The sequence below is a fragment of the Sphaeramia orbicularis genome, chromosome 18, assembly GCF_902148855.1.
Source record: "Sphaeramia orbicularis chromosome 18, fSphaOr1.1, whole genome shotgun sequence".
Taxonomy (NCBI): Eukaryota; Metazoa; Chordata; class Actinopteri; order Kurtiformes; family Apogonidae; genus Sphaeramia; species Sphaeramia orbicularis.
This window is the reverse complement of record NC_043974.1, coordinates 19,657,244-19,683,861: the sequence shown is the minus strand read 5'-3', so window position 1 is coordinate 19,683,861 and position 26,618 is coordinate 19,657,244. Positions and strand designations below refer to the sequence as shown.

Sequence of the window (26,618 nt, the reverse complement as noted above, 5' to 3'; positions counted from 1 at the left end):
ACTTTGCTGTTCTTGATAAACCTGATCTGCAGTAATGTGTTGTAGTGTAAATAAATTGTTAATTGTTATTAGACTGTAATTTAAAAGTTTTCTCAATCAAAACAAATTTTTTTGGCATATTATCTCCATGAAGTGAGTAATAACTAGTATTAGAGTAAGTAAAAATGTTAGAAAATGTCAGATTAGCTGCATGGAAAATATTTTCATTTCATAGTTTTTCACTCTCTGATGATGGGTTTTAAATACACGATTTTTTTTTTTTTGCTTCAAAAATTAAACGCATGATGTTCAGCTGAATTGACATTTTTGTAACTCCATGAAAAATAGGTTCATAAATAAAATTAAATCGCATTGTTTTCCTCATGCCTAAAGAGGAATATAAACAGGAAAAAAAAAATCTCAACTAAGGTTCTCAATTCTGCATGAAAGAGTTAATTGACAGAGATTTTACAAAGTTACAAAACACAAAAACATACCCATCTATACTTAACCATATACATATTTTCCCACCCATATATACACTTACTCATAAAAATATACACTTGCCCATGGTCACGATGAATAAAAATAAAATATCTGTATATACACTCGCACATATAAATATACACCACCTCATGCAGCACATTCTAAGCATTCTTTATGTTTTGGAGCTTGGTGGTTAAGCAGAGAAAGCTGTGAACATGTGATCTAGATCGGCTTAATGTGCACTGTCATTCAAAAATATATAAGTATGTAGGTTTTTACTTCCTACTCCTTTTCAAGCATGTTTAATTTTATTTTAATTTATTTTTTTCTCTTCTCTTTTGTTTACTTATCAACCTTTTATGTATCATTACTAATATTTTGTTGGTTTTGTTTTGATTTCACTGTCCACATGTTCAAAATAAAGACTTCAAAATAAATAAATAAAAATATAATGATTTCAAATCAAAAATCTTCAGTCAACAAACATTCTTAAAGCTCCACATACAATAGTGTCTGGAAGTATAAAACCACACTGAAAGGCTGATCTTTTCATTTAAAGGTGGAAAGATGTTGGAGATGATAAGCTGTGGCATGATTAAAGATTCAAAGATTTTTAATTAATTCACTGGATGCATAAGGCATACAGAGAATTGAGACACTGTTTTAAAAATATGTAAATAAGTGGTATAAAGAATAAACCATAGTAGAATATGTCATGTTAAACACTTTATAAAAGTGATCTAATTTTTTGATGTCCTTGAATTTTATTTCTTCCATTGAAGTGTCTAGTTAGAGCAGGGGTGTTAAACTCATTTTAATTCTAAGGCCGCATACAACTCAATATGATCTCAAATGGGCCGGAACCAGTTAGTAATAATAACCTATAAATAATGTCAACTCTAAACTTTTTTTGTGTTTTACAGTGAAAAAAGTAAAATGACATGGAATTGGTTACATTTACAAACTATCCTTCAAAAAATATGAATGTGAAAAAAATTTGAAATCTGAAACCTGAAATTTCTTCAGAAAAAAAGTGTGATTTAACCCATAAAGACCCAGTACTGCTTTTGTCACAGTTCCCAAGTGAATTTTTTCTCTGTATTTAACCTTTCTGAAGTGATTTATCACCATTTATTATAATATTATCTTCTGTATTTTGCTTTTTTTTTCAGTCAGAATTGGGTACCTTCCGTTATTTAATTTGGTGATCATGTAAATGTTCATAAAAGCATAGATTAAACTTGAGGTTTATTATATCAAAAACAGAGAAAACTGAAGAAAAAGTGACTTTTTCAGCAAAATATATCATTAACTGAATATAAACCAAGTTTCTCCATCTACTGTCATTGATCCAAACTCCATGGGTTTTACTGGTGAACCAATGTTGTAGAAGATGACGGTGTTTCCATGTTCACTATGAAGCCTCTGAACGTCCAAATAAGTCATATCTGATAAAGAAAAGATGACAAACTGTATTTTACACCAATTATTTACATGTATTGATAGGATTAATGGATCAACAGTCATTAAACAGTTTAGATCAGTAGATGGGTCTTTATGGATTAAAATATATTACGCCTCAGGTTCTTATTTACACATGTGCAATACAACTCACAGATCACAGTAGTAGTAGTAGTAGTAGTAGTAGTAGTAGTTTATTTTGAGCGCATGAAATCATCAGATAAAGAATCATACAATATGGTCAAAACAAATAAATACAATTTTTTTTTGCGCTCGAAAAGGAGTGGGAAGAAGTATAACTTATTGACTCCCACCCCCTTTTTACAAACTAATAATCAAACTAGATCCGCTTCCTTTGCTTTGTTAACACACATTTTCCTCTGTATATTTTTTTTTACAACAACACAAAACATCCATAAAAAAACATTCATATACACACAATCAGATTTGCAATAATTAGCCGTTTTTAATATAAACTATAATATATATATCCACTTTAAATATTACTCCAAATACAATGATCAATAAATATGATAGTATCTTCTTATCATGATAACCAACAGTGGATCTACAAAGGCACAAAACATTTAGTAATGAGCATAATATTAATATCAAATTGTGATTATTTTTCTTGGTAAATTTCAGGTTGTTCGTATTTGTTCAGGTTTCTCCCATTTTTTTCTGAAAGGATATTTTGTAAATGTAAACTTTTACTTTTTTACACAAGTTGTAAGCTACTATAATAATATTATATTGGTCTGACCCACTCGGTATCAGGTTGGTTTGTATGTGGCAGCTGAACTCAAATTATTTTGACCCTTGATTGCATTTTGCCATTTTGGACCCTTTGATGGGCTGGTTTTGGGCTGTGGGCCATGTGTTTGACATCTTTGACTTAGAATATGTGTTAAATCCTGTCAAAATAGTCCACTATAAGTCAAAGTTAAGCATTTAGAACCTCATGCAAATGTATCTAAGCATTATTTGCAAAATATAGCATGAAAAGTAGTGTTTTATCATTATATATGGTATTTGTGGATTTATATCATTAATGTGCATGTTGCATTTGTATGTTGTGTGATGCTTAAGTACGGCATTTGAGTAGAAGTACTTGCCTGAGGGAACGTAAATGGAACTTTGTGTGTAAAAATAGAATTGGTTGTAGCCTAAATGTGTTGTGAGTCAAGACAAAAGTGAACAATGAATGAAAGTTTATTCGACTCAACCCAAATACAGAATATTGTAAATAAAGACAACAAGACTCTAATCAATAAAAGTTTTGTGGAAAATAGTGCTAGCAGTTTTTTGTGGATGAGTAGAAATTTCTAACATACCATGAGAAACAAGGCTAAATACACACCAGAAAAAAAAAAAAAAAAAAAAAAATAATGTAACAAGTGGTTGTAAAAAGATGAGGTGGAGGTGGAGTATAAATCTAGTCTTTCATCAAATTAACTACAGCATTCCATTCTTGGAAGTCATGCATTCCACTTTCCACTTCACTATGTTTTATTATTATGTTTCCACCTCTTTTGAACGCCACTGATATTCATTTATTTCAGTCCAGGTAAATTCATCACATGAAAAAAACAACCTTAAAAAAGCTCTTATGTAAGTGTCAAACAAATTAAACATTCAGACACGCATTTATTTTATTTTTTGTGCATTGTCTACTTGATTTATTTAGTTTCTGACCTCCTGAATTAGGAAATGAGCTGTACAAGTCAAGGTTTGGGTTAGATTTTTTTTAAACATTAAATAAATGTTGAATGAATGGGTGAAAAAGTGAAATTGGGATCTTTTAAATTGTAAATTCTAAATATCAGGCAGGATATGGGAATGTTATTTTTAGTATAATATAAGACAAATAGTCAGGGGGAGAAAAGTGATGATTATTCTAAGAGCCAATGACTGACGGGGCCTAGAGTATTTGTCAGGTTTTTATGAAAATTATTAATCTCTCACCATAAAACAATGTTTGTCTCATGGCACTAATAAACATATTTGTTCTTTGCATTAGTTTTATTCTTGGCAAAAAAGAATAAAATCCAGTCGGCCTCCTGCCCCCTCCTCCCCCCTTTCCTTCCTCGCTGATTATAGTAAAAGTAAACAGTGGTGGAAAAAAGTTTTTGGACACCCCATACAATTGTGATGTATTATAATAAGACTCAGTCTAAAGTCATTGAACTCTGCCAAGTATTGTTCCATTATTCAAACCAACATGTTCCGTTCTGTCAAGATGAAAAGTGGATGTTTCAGCAGAATAATGAAACATATCAGTCAAGAATTTAGTTGTGGTGTTTTTTCATATATACAAATAATACAAAAAAAAAAAAAAAGTTTTCATTTGTTTGTGTCTGTCTGATTATATTACTTTAGATTAGATTAGATTAGATTAGATAGAACTTTATTGATCCCTCCGGAAATTGAGTTTCCAATAGCAGCACTACACCGAATACACACACAAGAAAATAGCAAAACAATAACTATAAAAAACAGTAGTGAAAAAAAAGGCAATTGCACCTTCAAGAACTAGTAGAGACAACAAGTTGTAGAGTAGTAATGATAAAGTTCTAGTAGTAGTAGTAGTAGTAGTAGTAGTACTAGTAGTAGTAGTGGTATTGATAACAAAAAATAATAAATAGCTAATTATGTTATAATATGCACAATATGCATATGTGTGTAATTTAATCATTACTAAACCACTCAATATAATAAAAGTTATAATAAAGTGATAACTAATATTAGTCATAACGATAATTAGTGTAATAATAAGAGTAATGACAATAATAATAATGATAATAGTAATAATGCAGCCACACCTTTTGAAACACAAAAAAGATGTTTCTTCAAATATTTTACAATAATATTTGAGATTGTGCAACATTTTAAGGGTGTCCAATAAGTTTTTTCTACTACTGTATTTCCATCCAGAAAGTAAACTGTATTTTATTGGTGTTTGTATATCAATCAATATATCAGTCTAATACTGTTATCTTAAAAAAAAACAAAAAAACAACAACATTATAATGTAAAAAATCCCTTTCACCTTTCTCATCATTCTCACCAGAAATCGTAAAATTATTTGTAAATAGAAGGCTGAGCCATACCTGCACAGTGGCATGTAATTTTTTTCAAATAATATATAATAACATGTCAAATTGGCATGGGAAACATGGAACCATGAGAAACAAATAATAAATAAGCAATTATTGTATAAAAAAATGTGTTTCACTCTGGTACACCATAAATGCAGATTTATTAGTATTTGTATATAATCTAATACTGTTGTCTTAAAAAAACCTGCTATAATGTAAAAAAAATGTCTTTCACCTTTCTCATCATTCTTGCCAGAAATCGTAAAATTATTTGTAAATAGAAAGTTGACCCATGCCTGCACAGTGGCATGTAATTTTTTCAAATAATATACAATCACATGTCATGATTTTTAAAATAAACTTTATTAAAAATGTGTATGTACACAAAACATTGTAATTTTGAAGAAACATCAAGATGTCAAAAGGAAAAATCGTCCAAACAAATAAAATAACATAATGCAAGGGCTCACAGACAAAAAAATAAATAAATAAATAAAAATAAAAATAAAAATATACATAAAAAAATACAGCAGTGTAAATTCATTCCATTTAATTTTTTTTTTTTTTTTGGTCAAAGAGTGAGTGGATTCTATTATAAAAACTTTAAAATTTGGGAATGTTTTGGCATATTTACTTTTACGTATGTGAAATTTACCAAATAAAATTATCAGACTATGACAAGTCACGATAAAAACAACAGAACAGAGGTTAGAAGTAACATTCTGAAGTTTAGCAGCTCACTTTGCGGGTTCGATTAGTAATGCCTTGCTTCAGGTCGACACAGGTGAATCCATCGATAATGCGCATTCTTGACTCGATTACACATCACTCTCGGTACAAGTTTGTTTTAAAATGGCGGCGGAAGAGTCGAGACAGGTATGAGATGTTAACGATACCGGATAAACTTCAGAAATGCACTCGTTCCGCCGACTAGAACCACAGCGGAGAACAACACCACATTTTCTACTCCGTGGTTGTGATGTGACAGCCTGAATTAAAAACACCTTTTGTGTTTTTTTGTGTTAACTTAAGTCTGTTAGACTTAAGGAAGCGCTGCTTTCATCTGAGTCGGCGTTAGGAGCAAGTGCACTCGGCGAGTCCCGTTCGACCGCATCCTCCGTCTCTGTTTTTTTTAACGTCAACGTGTGTGTTTTTCTCGACTAATGACCCCACGCTGGTGCTGTTTGTGTACACTAAGCTGCTCTGAGGCGGAGGGGAGGACATGGTGGTGCAGGAGTGGTAGTGACGGCTCATCATGGACCCCTCCGGACGGCGGATACCTGCCTCCCACCTGTAGCATCAACCGGCGGCATGGCGAACACGACCCACGGCACTGAGGACCGTAGGGACAACCGCTGTGGTAGGTCCCTCTGCTCCGGTTAAACACACATCCATTAATCCTGCTATAACACTAAAAACAGCTATACTCAATGAGCATCACAATAAAACTACATTTAGTTGAGTGTCATGTTAAAACTACAAAACAGTTAGCAAACTATTTATGCTAACAGTTAACGTCTGGAAGTCAGGCTGTTTTAGATTAGACACACATTTTATACAACACTTGAGAGGATTAACATGAAGCTTGATGTTTAAACCAAGCAATAAATAATTAAGAAGTCAAACTAAAAATGGTTTGCCTAAAAGCATTCATACACTAAAGACCTGTAGAAACAAAACTAACAGTATAATAGTAAATAAATCATGACTCTTAATAGACACAGTACTGAAGCACTGGAAATTAAACCTTTTTTAACCCATAAACCCCCAGTGTGACATTTGTCTCAGTTTCCAAATGAATTTTTCTCTTTATTTAACCATCCTTAAGTGATTTATCACCATTTATTGTCATATTATCTTCTGTATTTATTTATTTTTTTTGTGTAAATCGTGTTTTTTCTCGTGTTTTAGATTAGACACACATTTTATACAACACTTGAGAGGATTAAAATGAAGTTTGACGTTTAAACCAAGCAAGAAACAATTAAGAAGTCAAACTAAAATGGTTTGCCTAAAAGCATTCATACACTCAACACCTGCAGAAACAAAACCTTTTATTGTCATATTATCTTCTGTATTTATTTATTTTTTTGTGTAAATTGTGTTTTTTCTCGTGTTTTAGATTAGACACACATTTTATACAACACTTGAGAGGATGAAAATGAAGTTTGACGTTTAAACCAAGCAATAAACAATTAAGAAGTCAAACTAAAAATGGTTTGCCTAAAAGCATTCATACACTAAACACCTGCAGAAACAAAACCATTTATTGTCTTATTATCTTCTGTATTATTTATTTTTTTGTGTAAATCGTGTTTTAGATTGGACACATTTTATACAACACTTGAGAGGATTAAAATGAAGCTTGACGTTTAAACCAAGCAATAAATAATTAAGTCAAACTAAAAATGGTTTGCCCTAAAGGCATTCATACACTAAACACCTGCAGAAACAAAACTAAGAGTATAAAAAAAAAAATCATAACTCTTAATAGACACAGTACTGACGCACTGAAAATTAAACCTTTTTTTTTAACCGATAAGGACCCAGTGTGAGATTTGTCTTAGTTTCCAAATGAATTTTTCTCTTTATTTAACCATCCTTAAGTGATTTATCACCATTTATTGTCATATTATCTTCTGTATTTATTTATTTTTTGTTGTAAATCGTGATTTTTCTCGTGTTTTAGATTAGACACACATTTTATACAACACTTGAGAGAATTAAAATGAAGCTTGACGTTTAAACCAAGCAATAAACAATTAAGAAGTCAAACTAAAAATGGTTTGCCTATAAGCATTCATACACTAAACACCTGCAGAAACAAAACTAAGTCTATAATAATGAATAAATCATAACTCTTAATAGACACAGTACTGAAGCACTGAAAATTAAACTTTTTTTTTTTTTTTAACCCATAAGGACCCAGTGTGACATTTGTCTCAGTTTCTAAATGAATTTTTTTCTTTATTTAACCATTTTTAAGTGATTTGTCATGATTCATTATCATATTATCTTCTGTCTTTAATTTTTTTTGCGTGTAAATCATGTATTTTTGTATATTTAGCTTAATTTTGTAGTGAATGTAGATGTTCATAAAAGGTCAGAGTTAAGCTGAGCGTTATTATATCAAAAATGAGAAAAAACTGAAGAAAAAGGGACTTTTACAGTCCAGTTTCTCATTAACTGAACATAAACCCAGTGTGTCCATCCACTGTCATTGATCCAACTCCATGGGTTTTACTGCTGAATCAATGTTGTAGAAGATGAGTGTTTCCACAGTAACTACAGAGCCTCTGAACGTCCAAATGGGTTATATCCGATGACCTTGAACAGATGAATAACTGTATTTTATACCAATTATTTACATGGATTGATAGGTTTGGTTTATTAAACAGTTTAGATCTTTAGATGATTTTGGTCAATGGATGTTTGGGTCTTTATGGGTTCAAGTACAGATATAGTGTTTTTATAAATATATCCCATATCTTTTCCTGTTGCTTTAGTTTAACAAGAATAACCACCCAAATATTTGCATTGCATAATATAATCCACACAAAAGACCACATTCTTACTCTGACGTCTGTAATATTATTCATTTTAAAATAAAATTAAGTTTGGCTTCAGTGAAGTTTTATTCACCTCAGACAGTATGTAAAGTGTGGTATTATCATCATATTAAAGTGTTATGGAGCTGTGGCAATATTTCTAACAAATCTAAAATGAGTAAATATGACCCAACTCGTCCACAGTTTTTTTCATGCGAGTTTTGAAAGACTGGTTGGAATCAGTCCACACACCTAGATTCTTAAATTCAGGCACAGTATGTAAATTATCCCCCTGACACCATTAAATGAGGATGTGGAACTTTATACAGTCATTTAAGAAGGTAAATACACACAGTTTTTCATATGTTTTAGTCAGTCTGATGTCTGATTCACTGCCTTAGGAGGTCTCACAGTAACCTGTTGTTTTAATGAACCATTTGCATTATAATATTAGATTCCCACATCTCAGAATCACTAGCTAATATTATACAGCTTAGGATGAAAGTGATGTTGGCATTCCTTAAGCAACCTATTGATAAAAGCACACTGACTCACAGAACAAGATCAGTGTGCTTAAATGGGTGGTTCTGTTTAGCAGACAATAAAACCACAGCCAACCCTTAATCTCTCTTGCAATTCTTTGCAGAGGTATTGTAGTCTAATGTCACTTAAATACAACATAGCACGATCAGCTAGTGCCTGATAGCTCACTGTAGATTATTTCCACAGTGGCACAGGAACAACTTGTTGCTGTGTTTTGGGACAAAGTCTACCAGGCTCACATGACAACCTGCCAGTTAGGGTTTAGAGCTTAGGCAAGAATCTGGCCTTGTGTGTCAACCATTTGGAAAACTGGTCTCATGTTAGGGATTGCTGCCACAATTTTACGTCTTTGCGTCTTCTTATATATTTCTGGCCTCTTACCATATTCTCTTATGTTTATAGAGAATGAGTATGAGTGGGTCTGAGTCGCAGAAGGTCTTAAATGACTGAAAACAAAAACCTCCCTGAGCAGGATGTGTATATCTGTTGTCCTTCAGTAGGTTTTGTACTTGTCCAGGAGCTTGGTTCATACAGAAAACTCACTATCTTGAGCTTAGCCTCCCAGCTGGTGTTAAAGCATGATGTAGCCCTGCTGAGGCCCTGTTCACATTACAGTACAGACTCCAGTTACAGCCTGGTCAATGTGGGATTAGCTTTCGCCTCTCAAGGCCTCCCTTTGTTTTAACCTCCTTGATGATAAAAAGAAGCCTGTAAATGTATTATTATGATTATGAGATCAGTGAAGCTTATTTTTGGTTTGTTTCCACAGCATCCCCCCCCATAGAATAAATAATTCCACATACTCACAGGATGTCTGAGGCATCTTAGGGTAGTTTCACAAATTCCAGTAAAGCATTGAATCGAAACTAATACAACAAATCTCAATCGAGGTTAAAAAAGCTCTTTGGCGCGATGGCTTGACGACCCTTTACGTTGTCTGAATTGAAAATGAAGATCTACCTTTGTGCCTTCTGTGACCTTTGTAACTGTTCTGCTCCACCCATGTGCAATAAAAATCCGTACATACAACCAGTGATAACAAAATGTGAATGTAAATCATTTCAAGAACATAACTGTCTCTCATTTTCACGTAAACACGTAATAGATTTTTAGCTTTAGTCATATGCAAGTGTATATAAACTAAAAGACATCAAAAAGTAGAGCTCTTTAAGTGACCTTTACAACAATTACTCAGTGTTATTGGTGACTCATTTTTATAAGACAAATAAAGTTGGTATTTTATTTCACTTTTGTTGACTGACAATTTATTTAGCCCTCATATGTAATTTCTTACGCAGGTTCATAACACTAGAGAAGAGAAAAGATAGGAGACAGTTTGAAAATACAGAACGACTCAAAACAACATGTATTTATAAATGGAAAGTGAAACAATAAAGCAGCCTGTGAAGTAACTGGCACCATGGGTAATTGCCAAAGATGATTAATTGTTTAAAATATTAAGAGAGGTGTAAATTCATGAAATAAATACCCTAAAAACATGATTGGAATATGACAAGGTTGATCATCTTGGTCAATCCATAGTTAAGGCAACTTAAAGCAGCATTAGTTGAATTTATTTACTTCTTATTTCTTGGGGTTCCTGAACACTGTGTGAAGTTGAGTATGTGCAGTTTTATTTTTTGTTGTGGTCTGAAAGGAGCAAAACAAGGAGCTAAAGGAGGCTAAACAGTTCTGTTGTCCTGAGGGGGATCAAGCCTGATAGTAAATGTGTGTTTGGAAGACTATATTAGTAACTTCATTCACACTTTACCCTGTCATTTTGTTTGTTTTCATGATAATATTGATAAGTGCAGCTTTAAGTTATTATAACTGCAAAATATACCAATGAATAAAAAAGTGTCTTCTGTTTAAAATTTTGCTAATTGTGTCTCTCTTTTTTTTATTAAGGTGTGTCTGGAGGAGTCATAGTGGAGAATGGATCTGTAATAAAGGATCAAACTGTTGCTCCTGACCTCCATCATCACCACATCCATGAGCCCAGTAAGACCCCCTGCAGTGGGCCCACTCTGCTCAGTTACACACCCTCTTGCTCCTCCACTCACATCTACTACAGCAGCCCCCAGAAAAGCTTTTCAGAGCTGGACCAGGACAACCACAGTTTGACTTCCCAGGACTCTGGCATCCCGACTCTGGAGATCAACCCTCCGGAGCCCATCGTACACGGTCACCAGCGCCCAGGAGACGGAGGCCTCATCTTGGCTTCCAATCACGACTCTCCCGCCACTTTACCCTTGGATGATGATCCTTCTGACAGCAGCACCATCCGCAAATCCTCCACGTTCCCCCGCAGCGGCTATGACTCCATCCGCCTCTTCAGCCCTGTGCTCAGGTTGTCCACCACTACGCCGACGGGGGTTGGGGGCGGGCCTTTGAACCGCAGTGATGACATCTCAGTGTGCAGCGTCTCCAGCATGAGCACGGAGCTGTCGGTCTCCAATGAAGACATCTTGGATTTCACGGTCACTTCGGACTCGAGCGCCATAGTTACCTTGGAGACAGACGACAGCTGTGCATCTCACTTCTCAGACGTGACACTCTCGTCAACACCAGGAAACCCCAGGGACCTATGGAGCCCTGTATGGCCACATTCGTCATCAGGTGGCATGCAACAGGAGGAGGATGGCAGGCAACGGAAACTGGGACCTCTGGCCAGTTTATTCAGCAGGTGTGTCTTGTTCTCTCTGTTTGCTCTCTACTTTCTCCCATTTGTCTGTTGAAGAATGTACATTACAGAAGCAGTTGTTTTATAGACTTGGTCAAAACATCACAGATTTCTTTTTTCTGCAAAAACCCATTATGTTAAACATACAGTCGACTAATATCAACAAATAACTACCACAGCACATCTTCCAACACAAACCTTTGTGTCAGCCTTTTATGTTACTTGCATCTATTATTTAAGGAGAACTGGAATAGAATTTAGTATGCACTTAAAGCCTGCTACACCTTGTACAAGAACACTCAAATAAGGAACTTTAGCTATAAAGGCATTAGAGTTGAATGGGAAGTCAGAAAAAACTCAAAGGTGTTGCAAAAACTCACCAGCAAATGCCTGCTATCACTCACAGTTGTTCTGTTTTGACACAACAAAGTCTATGATTCACAGGGAGGGTCCTTAATACAAAGTCAGATTGCATTCATAATGAGCTTTAAGGGCCTTATTAAGTCTTAAACTTAGCTTGTTGAAACCTGAAGAAACTCTGATTAATTCAACATATTTCTACTGCAGTAACATGTTCATTCTGTGTAAGAATATTAGAGCTATTGCTTCAGTGTCACTGATTGGCCCATAGTCAGACTTATTCGGTGATCAAACTGCAGTTCTGTATTTCTTCAGAGTATTTTGTACTTCTCGATTTTGAATATAACTGGGGGTGTGGCGTTCCTTCCTCTTACTTTACAGGCAGGACATCTGTGGGACATTGAATCACATTTCGATATTTATTCTATTGCACTTCATTCTGTCTATAATTATCTTATAACAATCAAGTTTTTATAACTTTGCACCTGCAACATGAAGCAAAAAGGAAAATTTACTGAGTGGTGTTGGCAAATATTTGTATTTCAGTATTTTTCTTTAAGATTCCAGTAGTTTCATAGAATTAAAATAGTATTTTCCTCAATGTATATAAACAAGGACTTTTTTTTAATTAATATTGAGTTAGTTTGACCCTACAAAATAATACAGCATATGAAGTAATGAGTATGTGTGAAACAGTTGCATAGTAGTTAGCAATTTTATTTGTGTAATCTATAATGTAGTAACAGATCTTTGATAAAACAATGTGCAGAATAGTTAGACATTGCTTCTTTTTCGGTGAATATTTATGAACTAGCGCGTTCCCCCATGGGGAACCATGGGTCATATTAATACCGATATCTAAGGACTGAAGTTAACAAATGCCCTGTTCCTGTTTTTAACTTCATTTCCCGTCATGCAGTGTGGTACTGTGCTTCCTGTCAACCATCATAGCAACGTGATTGTAAGGCTATTGTATTCCAAAATTACTAATATCTCCCAAAATATTGGTCCTATCAACTTGCTGAGATATTTAATTTGGAGATGGAGCTATTCCTCAACTGTATGTACCAAATTGGCCAGGTAAAAACACCTCAATTTGTCAGAATCATGCAGACATGCACGCACGCATGCTCTGAGACCTTCCAGTATTATGATGTAGATATAGATGAACCTCATCTTGTTCATGCTGTTATGGAAACGTGAGGACACTTGTCTATGTTGATACAATGAACAGAGTGACAGTCACTTCAAGGTCCAATCTGACTGAATCTGATCATTGGTAATTACAGCAGTCGGTCACATATTTCATCCAGTAATTTTATGAAAACATGTGTATTAGCAGACAATAAGCTCAGCAAACATGGGTACATAACATAGTAACTCATGTCGAAATATTATCAACGTCAAATTTCATTCTTCTACTTTAGAGCTGTCTCCATTGGAGAAAAAACAACAGCAATGCCTCTATTTTTTATTTAATAACTTTGTCACTTTATTTGACTCTAAACATTATTGTGAAGTTCTCAACTTTAAAGGAGTGATATTTTGCTTTTTTAAATGGAATTATGCATCTTAAAACATTTTCCTGTGGTCTACATAAACTCTAAATGCTGTGCTTGGGTCTGAATTCTTCATTAATTCAACTCCACAGGTCCATCTTCAACCCTGTTTCAGAATAATGACACCGGAAAGGCGTTTTGAGCACTGACGCTTTAAATGCAAATGACCCCACCCGTTCCAGGTTGTTGACTGTGCTGCTCTGTCCCGTTCAGCCACTTGTGTTTGTTAATACAACCAACAATTTAACATTTTAGGAAACTGACCTGAAGTTTGGACATATTTTCAGTATGGACTACAACTGCTGCTGCTGATAAACAATTATGGGGTACTCGGAGAAATGTTTGTCGGAAGTCTTGACCTTATATGTGCAAATATCGTGACATAACTAGTTATAAAACATAACAAATTGATAGGGAATTGAAATGGGTTGTAGAAATCCACTTGATTTTTGCCAAAATGAATATAAAGATAGCTTTGCAGCACCTGGAGGGTTCAAATTCAAACTTTATGAACTGTTAGGGTCCCAAATACACAAATAAATGTACCACAGACTAATACAAGTGGGTTTAGTTTAGGCTGTGGTGTTAGTTTTGTGGTGTTAGTGCTTTGTCTGTGTTTGTGTAGAAGGTTTGACTTGTCCATAACTGCTGTGAGGAAATTGCTTCAACGGCTAGGCTATTACATGTCTTCTTATGGCACGTGTGTGTATTATTAAGCACAGATCAAAGTTCCCCCAAGGTTTTAAAACACTTGCAGAGCCTTGTCATTAAACCCTGTTATGTAAGCAGTGCTGAGCTGGTGCTGGTATTTACTCAGTCATTCACTACAGTCATAAAAGTGATTATCAGATCAATATCTATTAATGTAACACAAACAAAACTAAAAACAATGATGTAGTAAGCAGTATTCTTTATCTTTTTAACTTTGAGCTATAAGAACTAATACAAACAAGTCTCTATCTTTATCATTACGCTGCTCTCCTCATGTTTCTAGTCACACTTTATATTTGCACGGCCCTCATTACCAGAACTAATGTTGGCTGAAATTGTATTTACTTGGAAAAATATGAATGTGTAATTGTCTTCAAAAATGCCAAACAGCGCCCTCGTTCTTTAGTCGAGATTACTTTCCCCTTTCAGTAATAATGCGGCTGCTGCTGTTGTGGTTTTACAGTGGCAGAAAAAGCTAGTTTTTGGGCCACATTGACACTCTCATACATCACTGATTGTGTCTGCATTAAAGTGGTCACAGTGGATTTGTAGCTGTGACTCAGAGCTGGTTAGCGCTGTGGTTAAAGGGTCATGTGAGAAAACAACTTTCACTGCTTGATTCATTTCAGTTTTTTTCCCCTTTAACACTTAGAGAAAATTGTTAGCGTAACATTTAATGTAAAGATGAATTAGTTGATCAGTACTAGCCCCTCCTTCCTAATAACAAAACTAAGCTTTTTGAGAAGTGTATGTTTGGTTTATATATTATTTAATTGACTTGTTTGTAATGATATATGAACCATGTAAATATCAATAGCCAGAACCTGACTGAAGCATCCTCACACATACCTGAGAGGTGGAATGCAATAGCTTATATTTATTATTATTAATGTGTTGTATCAGAGTAAGTAGAAAAGTTCTCAACCACGTCATAGTTGTACCAAGAACCAATGTGTACAAGAACAAACAAGAAGAAAGGAGAATGATTAGATAAGCAGTCAATTGAGTCCTAGTCTTGTAAAAAAGAATCAAGTTATACAGTTACAGTTAGAATTTTTCCATATACAAGTTCTCTAACTACACTCAACCAGGCACGGTGAAGTTTCTGTCTCTCAGTCTTTCAGAATATGTTGATTGATTTGCACAGTGTATCATGAAGCTAAAGTGTACATCAGTAGAACGATGCTGATGCCTATGCTGAATAACAGGGAAAAATACAAAACTCATCACCAGAATGGATTAAAGGTTAATGGACAGTTTAGAAATAATTTACCAGTCAGTTCATCACAGAATGGAGACATAGACGGGTAACATTAATTTCTGTTAAATGTGTGAGAGGGCGTCGGGACCCTGTTCTCTGGACTTTGCCTGGAGTTTAAAGGGTCTCCAGTAACTCCACCCTCCTCACATGGAGAAGTTACTCATTCCTCTGTGCCCTTCAGACTCCCGTCGTCCCGTCCTCTCCTCCCATTTGTGAAGTCAACCCTCTGGTTGAGGAGGCGGAGACGCTGAGGAGAAGCCTGTTCCTTCAGTCTTTACTCAGCCTGAACCAGAGGCTGTATGTGACTTTCCTACTCTGTCAGAAATCAGATTATGGGACCGACAAGCCTGAGTGTTGACTGAAGCAGAGCGCTGACTACAGTTGGAGTCTTTTTGCTGTCATTCACTCTTCTCCGAAAGCTCACTCTCCAGGTGTCTGCTTGTCTTCCTCTGGAAAGGGGATTTTGAGTGACTGTTTCTGGTGACAGCAGGATGGCAGCCCCTTCACTTGTTCTGTACATCGACAGGTAGGACAGCACAAATTTACAGATGATATAAGTTGCGCTCAGTATATGTAGCTGTCATTGTTGACTTTCTGTAGTCGCTGTGGCCTGAAGTTGTATAGGACTTTCTTGTTTACTGTGGTTTAAAAAAGGAAAGAGATTTGATCAGCACATGAATGTGCTTTTGTTCTCTCCAGTCCATTTTCTGTTAAAGGAAATGCACAGTTTCTTGGAATCATTTCAAACTACAGCCTGGAGCAGTCTGTCCTGCTCGCACTTGTCTTTTATGATGCGTATAACTTCACGTACTGTGTCTCTGTTCTTGTCTTAGCTTGTTTTGAATTTCCATGCCAGATGTCTCCATTGTTTACTCAGGCATATGCATAACTCCCACACCTTATCACTGTATTTGCACAGGATTTGTTGCAAAATCCTTCAATTCTTGTCGTACCTCACCCACCACAAACCAGTGCAGTGCAAACCCAAGCAGTAGCGCCCATCCTTTTGGACTCTAGCTGTTCCACTTGAGCACTCAACCATAGCTGCAGCCATTCAGCTGTCACAGTGTGGCTCATTCGCCCTCAATGCAAATCATGCTCCTACTTTGTGAAAATTTGTTTTGTGGTACAGAGGAACTGCAAACATCACTTTGTGTTGACGTTCATAGAAACACCATAAAGTTATATCCATAGAGTGAAGAAAGGTTAATGTTCCATTGGAGGCTTTTAAGAAGAAGATGCCAATGAGCTGGCCTCTGCACTTTGATGTGTAATGCATTGTTTTACAGTGGCTCACAGGGTTACTAAAGTTCAACACTCTGTAAACCCTGTTTGAACTTTAGGCTGGGCGGTGTGTACACTTGTAAACAACATATAGGATGAGAAAATGCTATGTACACTAGAGTTGGTTGTTGCTTTACATTTTTATTATTTACACAGCAGTGTATTTTGCTTAGCAGAGGCTAAAAGCCTGTAATTGTACTCTGTTTGAACCAGTTTGTCATTGGTATTGGATAAAAGTAGCATTCTCAGACACATAATGAACAGAAACATCATACCATACCATTCAGCATCATTGAAATTGTTTTTGTGTGCAAAAGGTAGAAATTGATCTTTTTCTTGTGTGTGCAGAGATTTACATACCATAGTAAATTAGAAGAAGAGCCTATCCTATAGCAAAAAGTCAAACAGTCTACATAGAAGCACAATAAAAGTTACATAACATCTGGTTTAACCCTGTTTTCAGTATCAGTTTTCAATACCCTTGTGTTATCATCTCTGAAGACAAACTAAAGCCTTTGGTTTTCTATTGAAAAGCAATGTACAAAACTTAAAACAGATTGATCTAAGCATGGCTTTGCACTTGACTTTATGAGTTTTGTCAGAGAGGCTTCTGGACTTACCATTTGTGTTCTGTTTTTAGTCTTTACTTTGTCTCAGACTGTATACCAACACCAGGGTTGAAGTGAAAGAATAAGGCTACAATGGCCTTAAGAGCGATAAGAATACTGAGACAAATGCATTCATTTAGCTGAATGTGCTGTTGTGATTACAGCTGGAGGTACTTGTGCCTTCAGGATGTGATCTTGATCAGAACATGATCTCACACATTCATACAGTGATTTGTTTATCAACTTTCCCCCCTGCAGTAACTGTGTTGCTTTTAGTTTGTATTATAATCTTAAATTCCTCTGCTCTGTTCTTTTTATGTCTTCTTGTGTGGAATATTCGCCGCTGGACCAGTCTGTATTTCTGATTGGTCAGCTGTGCCAACAGCATCCTTTTTATGTCAATGTGCCCATAACTAGAGTCAGAAAACCTTGAGTGAGGTGATAACTACCTTTGTTATACCACTTATGTGATTGTGTGTTTGGTTTAAGTCAAAGTGGGTAATGGAAAGAGATCCTGTGGCTGTTGAACTTGTTTTGTTGCACTGGCCCATGGGGACTCTATGGTGAGGATAGAGTAACATAAAAATACTGAGAGGTGTTCTGTAACTTTTTTCATGTTAGGGGATTCCTGTTTTGGCAGTATTCTAACATGTTTTTTTTTTTAAATTTAATTCATATATTTTATTTGCTTTTATTGCATTCAAGTGTGCAATCAAGAACTAAATTTGAAATGAAGTAGATGTGGAATAAAATAAGTACATTCTTGATTCCATCGTTTCATCGTTTGTACCATGTCATGGAGATGCCATCACATTAAACACGTGTATGAACTTTGTCAGTGAAAGGCAGTATATTTAATAGCTCGCAACGGCTTTAAAACTGGAGGAAAATTTTAGTCTTGCCAATTCACTGGTTCTTTTTAGGTCAGATTTTGTGTGATCCTCTGTGTTTCTATCAGATTTCGGTCTTTCCCTGCGTCCCGTTGCTTCCTCGTGTGTTAAAGCTGATGTTTCCTTTTTTTTTGTTTTCTGTGGGTGGAGGTGGGCTACTTTGATTACAGTAGATATTGCTGTATTCATATAACAGCTTCAGTCTGTGGCACTACATGGAATTGTAATCTAATGCTCTTCTAATATCTTCCAGCATTTTTTTGTTCTCAGGAAAAGAAAATGGGTTTCAGAGCAAGTGGCTGCCTATTTTCCATCCAATGCCTTCCTCCTGCTGATCTGAATATAGCTGAATAAAATAGTCAGTCCGCATCATGGTGAAGACAGTTTAGATGTAATGGTCTTAACTATGTGTGTTGTCACTTCATTAACCTCTTGAGTCACTCGCAGAATGAGGAAATACCTTCGCTGCATGTTGATGTGTCTACATTGTGGCTTAGTAGAAAATATGCACGGCTGATGTGAGGCAGCCACTACACCTGAGAAGTAAGAGTAATTTGCAATTGCTCAAAAATAATTAGTGTTTGGGGAGATAAACTGTAGACGTCATCTGACTAGACAACATCTGAGGAATTCAATAGGGCATTTGAACCAGATTAAATATCAGAAATTTCCTAAAACTTGAAACCTGCTCCTATGTACTTATCACATTGTCATGAGAAAACGTGGCATAGATTAACTGATATGGCCACACGTGTTTAATCTTTACCCATGGTTCTAAAAGTCATCTGGGCAGGAGGTTTAACTTGGACCAATCAGTACAACAGTCTGTGCAGGTCATAAATGGTTTAAAGATGAAAAGGACCAAATAAAACCTGCTTCGGCCAGTCAGCTCAGTTGCACCTGAGTGTCCAGTGAGCAGCATTTCCTTGCTTTTGTAAACATTTTATATCTGAAAATGTCTTGTGCAACTCTGATCAGTGAGTATACAAAGATCTTTGCATGGCTTGACACTATTTACAGTATCGGTGCATATAATTGGTCCAGTGGTTGTATTTTATGTAGGGCTGCTCGATTATAGAAAAAAAAATCACTATTATTTTAGCAATAATTGAAATCACGATTATTAAAAACGATTATTTGTTAACCTTAAAGTTGTTTATTTTTTTCTTGCAAAACAATGTAAAATATACTCTTTAAACATAAATAAAGCTTTTAACCACTAAAACAAAGTATGTTCACTTTTGTACGAAACAAAAAAATCTTTGAATGCAAATAAGTGTACTGTAAATTCAAGTATGTTTCCTTTTGTAAATAAATAGTGTACTGTAATTCAACTGCTATAGACTTGCCATAGAATTGTAGCAATTAAAAAAAAAAAAAAAAAAAAAAAGCTCACGTAAAGTGCAAATTATAAATTCAAGTATGTGCAATGTAGTATGAAACATAGTAAATTCAGTGGCGTGCCGTGAGGTTTCAGTTCAGGCCTTCTGTATACATCAGCCATCTAGATTACGTACGTTAGGGTTATACGGGTTAGGGTTAGGTTAATACGGGAGTTGCAGCGTAAAGAGATTCAGAAACTGAAGATTGCATTGTGGACGAAGTTGTTTTTATGTGTTTTAGTTTTTCATAAGATTATGATAACGGTGGCGGTGGTTAAACTTTAGATGGTTAAAAAGGTTTGTTGTGTTACCGGTCGGTGCGGACACAACTACGAAACACTTTTTGCACGTGATGTGTTTTTGCTCTTTGTCTTCTTCATCAAACCCAAAGTGATTCCATACAATTGAATTTGACTTGCCTTTTTTGTTTACCAAGCACTTCTGCTGTGATTCTCCTGCCATTTTTCCAGACCGCTAGGTACAACTTTCCTCTTGGTGTGGACCTGTCGGCTAGCTGGCAGCAGTAGCTTAAGATGGGGGCGGGGCAGAGCAGCTCATGGTAGCTTGCGTGCGCGTGAATTAAAACAACTCAAAATTAATAATCGTTTTTTCTCGATTACATAATTTTTGTAATCGTTGCGTCTAATAATCGAAATCGTAATTGAATTTCGATTAATTGCACAGCCCTAATTTTATGTGTTTTTATATTGTTTTTATATGTGTCCCTTATGAAGTTATGAGTGAAATAAAGCGAGGTGATCGAGCCAAAAGATATCATAATGGTTTTTAGCACAATTCTAGTCCATGATCTGAGGTGTCTTCTTCATTTTCAATTTTAAAATTTATTGTAGAGTATAAATAGATGAGGGATAGCATATCTTTGCATCACGAAAACAGAATTTCTGGTGTTGAGAAATATTTTAAGATTAACCGATAAAGACCCAAACAGCCACCAGCGACCAAAAGCTTTTACTGATCTAAACTGTTTAAAACCTGTTGATCCACTAATCCTATCAATATGTGTAAATAATTGAGGTAAAATGCAGTTTCTCAGCTTTGAATCATAATCAAATATGACCCATTTGGACGTTCAGAGGTTCCATAGTGAACGTGAAAACCCATGGAGGTGGATCAATGGCAGTGGATGGACACACTTGTTTTTACATTCAGTTATTAATATCTTTGATGAACAAGTACATTTTTCTTTTTTTTTTTGTTTCTGATATGATAACCTTTGAATTTGCTCTTAAGTTTTCATGACCATGTACATGATCAGTACATTAAATATAGTAAAATACATGATTCACATTGAAAAATGAAAAATGCATAGGATAATATCATGAATCGTAATAAATCACTAGTTAACTATAGAGAAACATTTATGTGGGAACTGACACAAGTAGCACTGGGTCCTTATGGGTTAAAATTAGGATTAATGCCAGTTGTCTGTTAGATAATTAAAATAGAGTTAATAAACTTTAGTAATCAGCAGTGAAAACTAACTTGTACTGCAAAGAAAAATCCAGATATTCTTCTTTAAAAAGACGAAATTACATCCCATTTCTTCAGTGACATTGATACTTCTGTTGATAAACATCAGGTTCAGAAAAATGTATGCAGCTCGGCACGTGGTATCAAGAATCTGCAGTTGGGTATTTTAAAACCTGTATGTTGTATTGAATTTCTGTAAATATTACATTGTCTACAGTGACCTCCTCAGTCATTTCTCACCTGTATTTATTCAGCAACAGCAGTTTAGGGTTGCAACTCTAGTTGTATTGTTTGTATGTGTGTCAAAGAAAAAAGACACATGAGCTGTACATTTATTCTTCTTTTCAAGTGAAGTTATGTGGAATTTTGAAATGGGAGTAAGACAACGTACAGTGACATGATCACTGGAATGAGAAATAATGGAAAAAGATTAGATCATCACGTGGTCTACCATGAGATAGAACTTAAGCCACTTGAGCAGTTATTATTTTATTACCTTTAACTCTCACTATGTACTGAAACACACATTTCGAACCTGAAGTACAGTAAGCATGAGGTCCTTTTCTTTGTCATTTTTGCTATAAACTGCTTCATCTCCCACATTAGAATCTAAAGTTAGAATAGAAGGCTTTTGATTTCTGTCTCCGAGGACAGTGCAGCCTGCAGCTCAGATGATCAGATACCCGTGGAAGAGACAACATGTTTTCTGTCATCACTGCCCCAGAGGCACAACAACGAGGTCAGGTCAGGGTCTGCGCAGCATCAGTCAGCAGGTCAGAGGTCAAATTCAGCTGTGACTCCTGCTTGTATAACTCATCTAATGTCAAGTGGCATTGGACAAGTCATGTTAGTGCAGCTACTTTAATCCAAAGCCTTTTTTATTCTCACACAAAAACTCCAGTAAATGACACAATCAATTCCATGAGTTCCTAAATTCTTCCTTTTATATTATTTAAACTGTGTCTTTCTTATAGAGGTCTACATTAATATACTCACTAATTTTATTTTTGCATTTTTATCAGTGACTCAAATGACTAAATAACGTGGCTGAGGTGAATTGTTTCAGTGAGATTCAGCCCGACAGCGTGATCTTTGATATTCAGCACTTTACCCTGCTGGTAATGCCACCTTTTGTGGTCAGCGGGGGCTTTTTATTGAAACGTCTTTTTACAGCTCAGCTCTATTCAGCCTCTTAATTAAAAGCCCAGCAACAGCTCTGTGACAACACAGCACTGATAGGTGGATGAATGAAAGGAGCAGCCTGCTAAATGCCACTGTGAGCCCAGCTGAACAGAAGAAAATGCTTTTAATCTGGTGTTTTAACACCAGTTGAATCTTAGTTGAACTGCTCTGCATATTGTGTGTCATTCAAGCACAGTCTTCTGAATTTGAATACAGCTGCGCTATCTCATGCCTGTTGCTTTTTCAACTTTGAGATTATAATGTTTTGTAATTACCACTTTGAAATCATTTAGACAAGGGGTGTCAAACATACGGCCCGTGGGCCAAAACTGGCCCTCCAAATGGTCCAATTCGGCCCATGAGATGAATTTGTAAAAAGACATTGACAGTCAAATTGTATTGAGCATAAACACATGTATGCACATGTATAAATGATTAGCTGAGGCATAATAATTTAGAAATTCACTTATTTTTTTTTAAAGGTGTCATATTTTGCTAAACCCACTTTTATTAGTCTGTGGTACATTTATGTGTGTATTTGGACCCTAATAGTTCATGAAGATTGAATTTGAACCCTCCAGGTGCTGCAAAGCTATCTTTATATTAATTTCAGCAAAAATCGAGTTGATTTCTACAACCCATTTCAATTCCCTATTAATTTGTTACGTTTTATAACTAGTTATGTCATGACATTTGCACATATAAGGTCAAGACTTCCGACAAACATTTCTCCAAGTACGCCATAATTGTTTGTCAGCAGCAGCAGTTGTAGTCCATACTGAAAATATGTCCAAACTTCAAGCTGATTTCCTAAAATGTTAAGTTATTGGTCGTGTTAACGAACACAAGCGGCTGAACAGAACAGAGCAGCACAGTCAACAACCTGGAACGGGTGGGGTCATTTGCATTTAAAGGGTCAGCGCTCAAAATGACCTTTCAGGTGTCACTACTCAGAAATAGGGTTGAAGATGGACCTGTGGAGTTGAATTAATGAAGAATTCAGACCCAAACATAGCTTTTACAGTTTATGTAGACCACAGGGAAATGTTTTAAAATGCATAATTCCATTTACAAAAAGCAAAATATCACTCCTTCGAGAAATTTCAAGTTGTTCATGAAGTTTCAGGTTATTCACATTTTCTGTTTAAGGATAGTTTGTAAAGGTAAAAATTCTAATACTGTAATTTTACTTTTTGGACTAAAACACAGAGAAAATATTGTAGTTCTCATTATTTGTATGTTATTATGCTAAAATTGTGCTGGTCTGGCCTGTTTGAAGTCAAACTGGGCTAAATGTGGCCCCTGAAATAAGATGACTTTGACACCTTTGATTTAGACTCTCCTTGTTAAGTTATGGATGACATTTAAACAGAATTATGTCATATAAGTGTTTGGAGTAATTTCTTTTCTGAAATGGTGCACTAAATGAAAAGAGCATTTATATGGTGGGATACATCCTACCTGGTGATGTGTTAAATTGGTCTGTGTGATGTTATGTCTTTAGACCTGTTGGCTCATATTGATGTTTTATTGGTTGTAAACACACACTGTTTGCCCTGTATGCCGTTGTTCTTGAATTCCTTGATGAGGACTATCCCAGCAGTGCAGGACACACACATACATACACATACACATACACATACACATACACATACACATACACAGGGGTTCCCCTTGTGACTCAGTGTGTGAACAGCTTAATTTATTTACCCTGCATTCTAATTTCTCTCCACCTTTGTCCATCTTCTCTCTCAGGAGCTTGTTTGCCAGGAGGGTGAAGGATAATCGGTCAGTGGAGCAGAGAGATCCAGGATGGAAGCTGTTTGGGAAAGTCCCACCACGGGAAGGCCCCGTAAAAGACCCAAAAAGGATCCAAAAGGTAAACTCCTCATTTTAGGATCACAGCACATGCGGTGTTTGTCACCCATTCTGCATGTTGTTGATTTTAAAGCATATGAAGCTCTGGTCGCTGAGGTTTGTGTGTATCCTAGATTAGATATTATCCATACAAACACACAATTGCTGTGTTTTTGCAAGGAACGTGTGTTTGATTTCTTCATATTGTTCAGTGTATCAAAGCAGACACTGCCTTCCTGGCTTTGACAGAACAGATTGATCTACTTTTAGCAACTAAAAAGCTGGTTCTTTCGTACTGCATATGATGTGATATGTTTTTTTCCAGCCTAACCATGTACTGCAGTGGATATGAAATATAAGGCATGATAATTTTGTAATGGCCTTTTGGGGACAGAGAGGCATAAATAATATAATTTTAGACAATTTGTTATGCAACCAATCTTCTCAGTTTTCACTTACAGTATCTAATTGATTTGGGTCGGTATAAACCAGTCATCCTTGAGAACAAGTCTTCCATTTGTCAGATGTTTGATTTATGTGGCCTTGACATCAGCTGTGGTTTATGCTGGTGCAGTAAATCCTGTGACCTCCGGGTCGAATAAAGTGGACCACTACGTGACACTCAGATACATCTGCACTGTTTAGATTGATGTAGGATCTGATTGTGATTCATGTCTAAACTGCCAGGGGGGTTATTTTGCCAGCTGCTTCATTTTACTATAGATTTAAAATGCTTAATGTCATGTTTGATTCTATTTAAATGGAGCCATTGTTGCTTGTATTGCACTGCCCTGTAGAACAGCTGTTGTTAAAAATTAAAAAGATGAGCAGCAAATTTCTGATCTAATAATGCTTTTCAAGAAGAGCTTACAAAGGGACAAGAATAGGCCAACAGGTATAGCAGCATTGTGTTTAGGACAGATAATGTAACAACTGATGGCAGTGTTATGTAATGACTGTGTGAACCAGGACTTAAAAAGATCTCTAAATAATAAGGAACAGACTACACAACCCAGGTGTACAATACCCTCTGCCACTGTCCCATCAGTGACATCTTGCTATTTTTAGCATGTTATGTACTGAAAAGTAAACAACCACTTACTGTTTTTACAGTTTGTTGAAAGATAATTGGATAGTGATAGAATAGACCTGCATCAGTAACATACAGAGAACATATGGTCAAGTTTTTATTTCTGCTGGCGTTGTGCATGCACAAATAAATAATATGTTTTGTTTCGTAATAAATTACAAAACAATTTGTTGTGTTTTTGTGTACACATTTCTTGACATGATCATGCTATTTTCAATGAAATGCTGAAATTGGTTACTAAGGCTATCTGTTGTTTTGACAAGTTATCTGACAGTGTTGTCCTTAGGTTTGGGGGGGGGGGGGGGGGGGGGGGGGGGGGTTGGATGCTGTGGATGATGTGTCACATCATTTGGCATAATGTTACCATAAATGGGCATAAAACACCCAAAAAGCTTAAAAACTAAAATATCTAGTACTTGTATATATATTTTACACAACACGACACAGTGATTTGGCGACCTTGTCAGATAGCCATCTGGTGTCTATAAACCTTATATTTCCCACTGCCACTCAGAGCACAGACAGAGGAGTGTCTCAAGTCCAATTAAAGAGCACTACAGCTCTCTGCTGGTAAAATAAACCCCTCAACAAGATGGCAGCATGTAATCAGAGCTGCCACAAGCCTGTTATTGTACTATCATTTACTGAATGTGTGACATCAGGGGAAACGGTGCTCTCTGGTTTGTTCTTTGTTTTTGATGCCTCATTGGGAGATCTGCTAATTATGCATCCTGTAGTTTGCATCTAAACCCTATAACTTGTCACATGTTGCGTTAAACTGCTTGATGTTAACACTGTACTAAAGTGAGTGCATGTGTTCATACACAACCACACATCTACAGCACCCACATGAGGTTAGTTTCATCTTATCTGTGGTTGTAACCTTATATTGGACCTCAGGAATCAGTTAACAAGGCTAGGCTTTCAAGCCTTTGTCATGGCTCTGACGTTCCTCTTTAAAGGTGGGGTCATTTGACTGTGTAAACCTTTATTTGTCTGGGTTATTGTTCAGTTATAACAGGACACGCGGAGCTTTTTTTCCATCTGCGACCTCTCCCCTTTGAGAACAAAGCTGTGAATCAAGTTTTATCATCTAATTTACACCACTTTGACTTCTGTGAGTCTGGGGAGTTATGACTGGAGGT

General features: G+C 35.9%; 1 protein-coding gene across 1 annotated transcript in view; it reads left to right on the top strand.

Annotated features, from left to right (window-relative positions):
* The first annotated feature begins 5,876 nt into the window (after positions 1-5,876).
* Positions 5,877-26,618, top strand: part of tbc1d14 (TBC1 domain family, member 14) — a 46,798-nt gene continuing 26,056 nt past the window's right edge. Inside the window, exons 1-4 of the mRNA XM_030162432.1 lie at positions 5,877-5,900; positions 6,223-6,384; positions 11,024-11,801; positions 24,282-24,405. Coding sequence (XP_030018292.1) covers positions 6,336-6,384; positions 11,024-11,801; positions 24,282-24,405 — 951 coding nt within the window. The 5' untranslated portion in view covers positions 5,877-5,900; positions 6,223-6,335. The remainder of the gene's footprint in view (positions 5,901-6,222; positions 6,385-11,023; positions 11,802-24,281; positions 24,406-26,618) is intronic.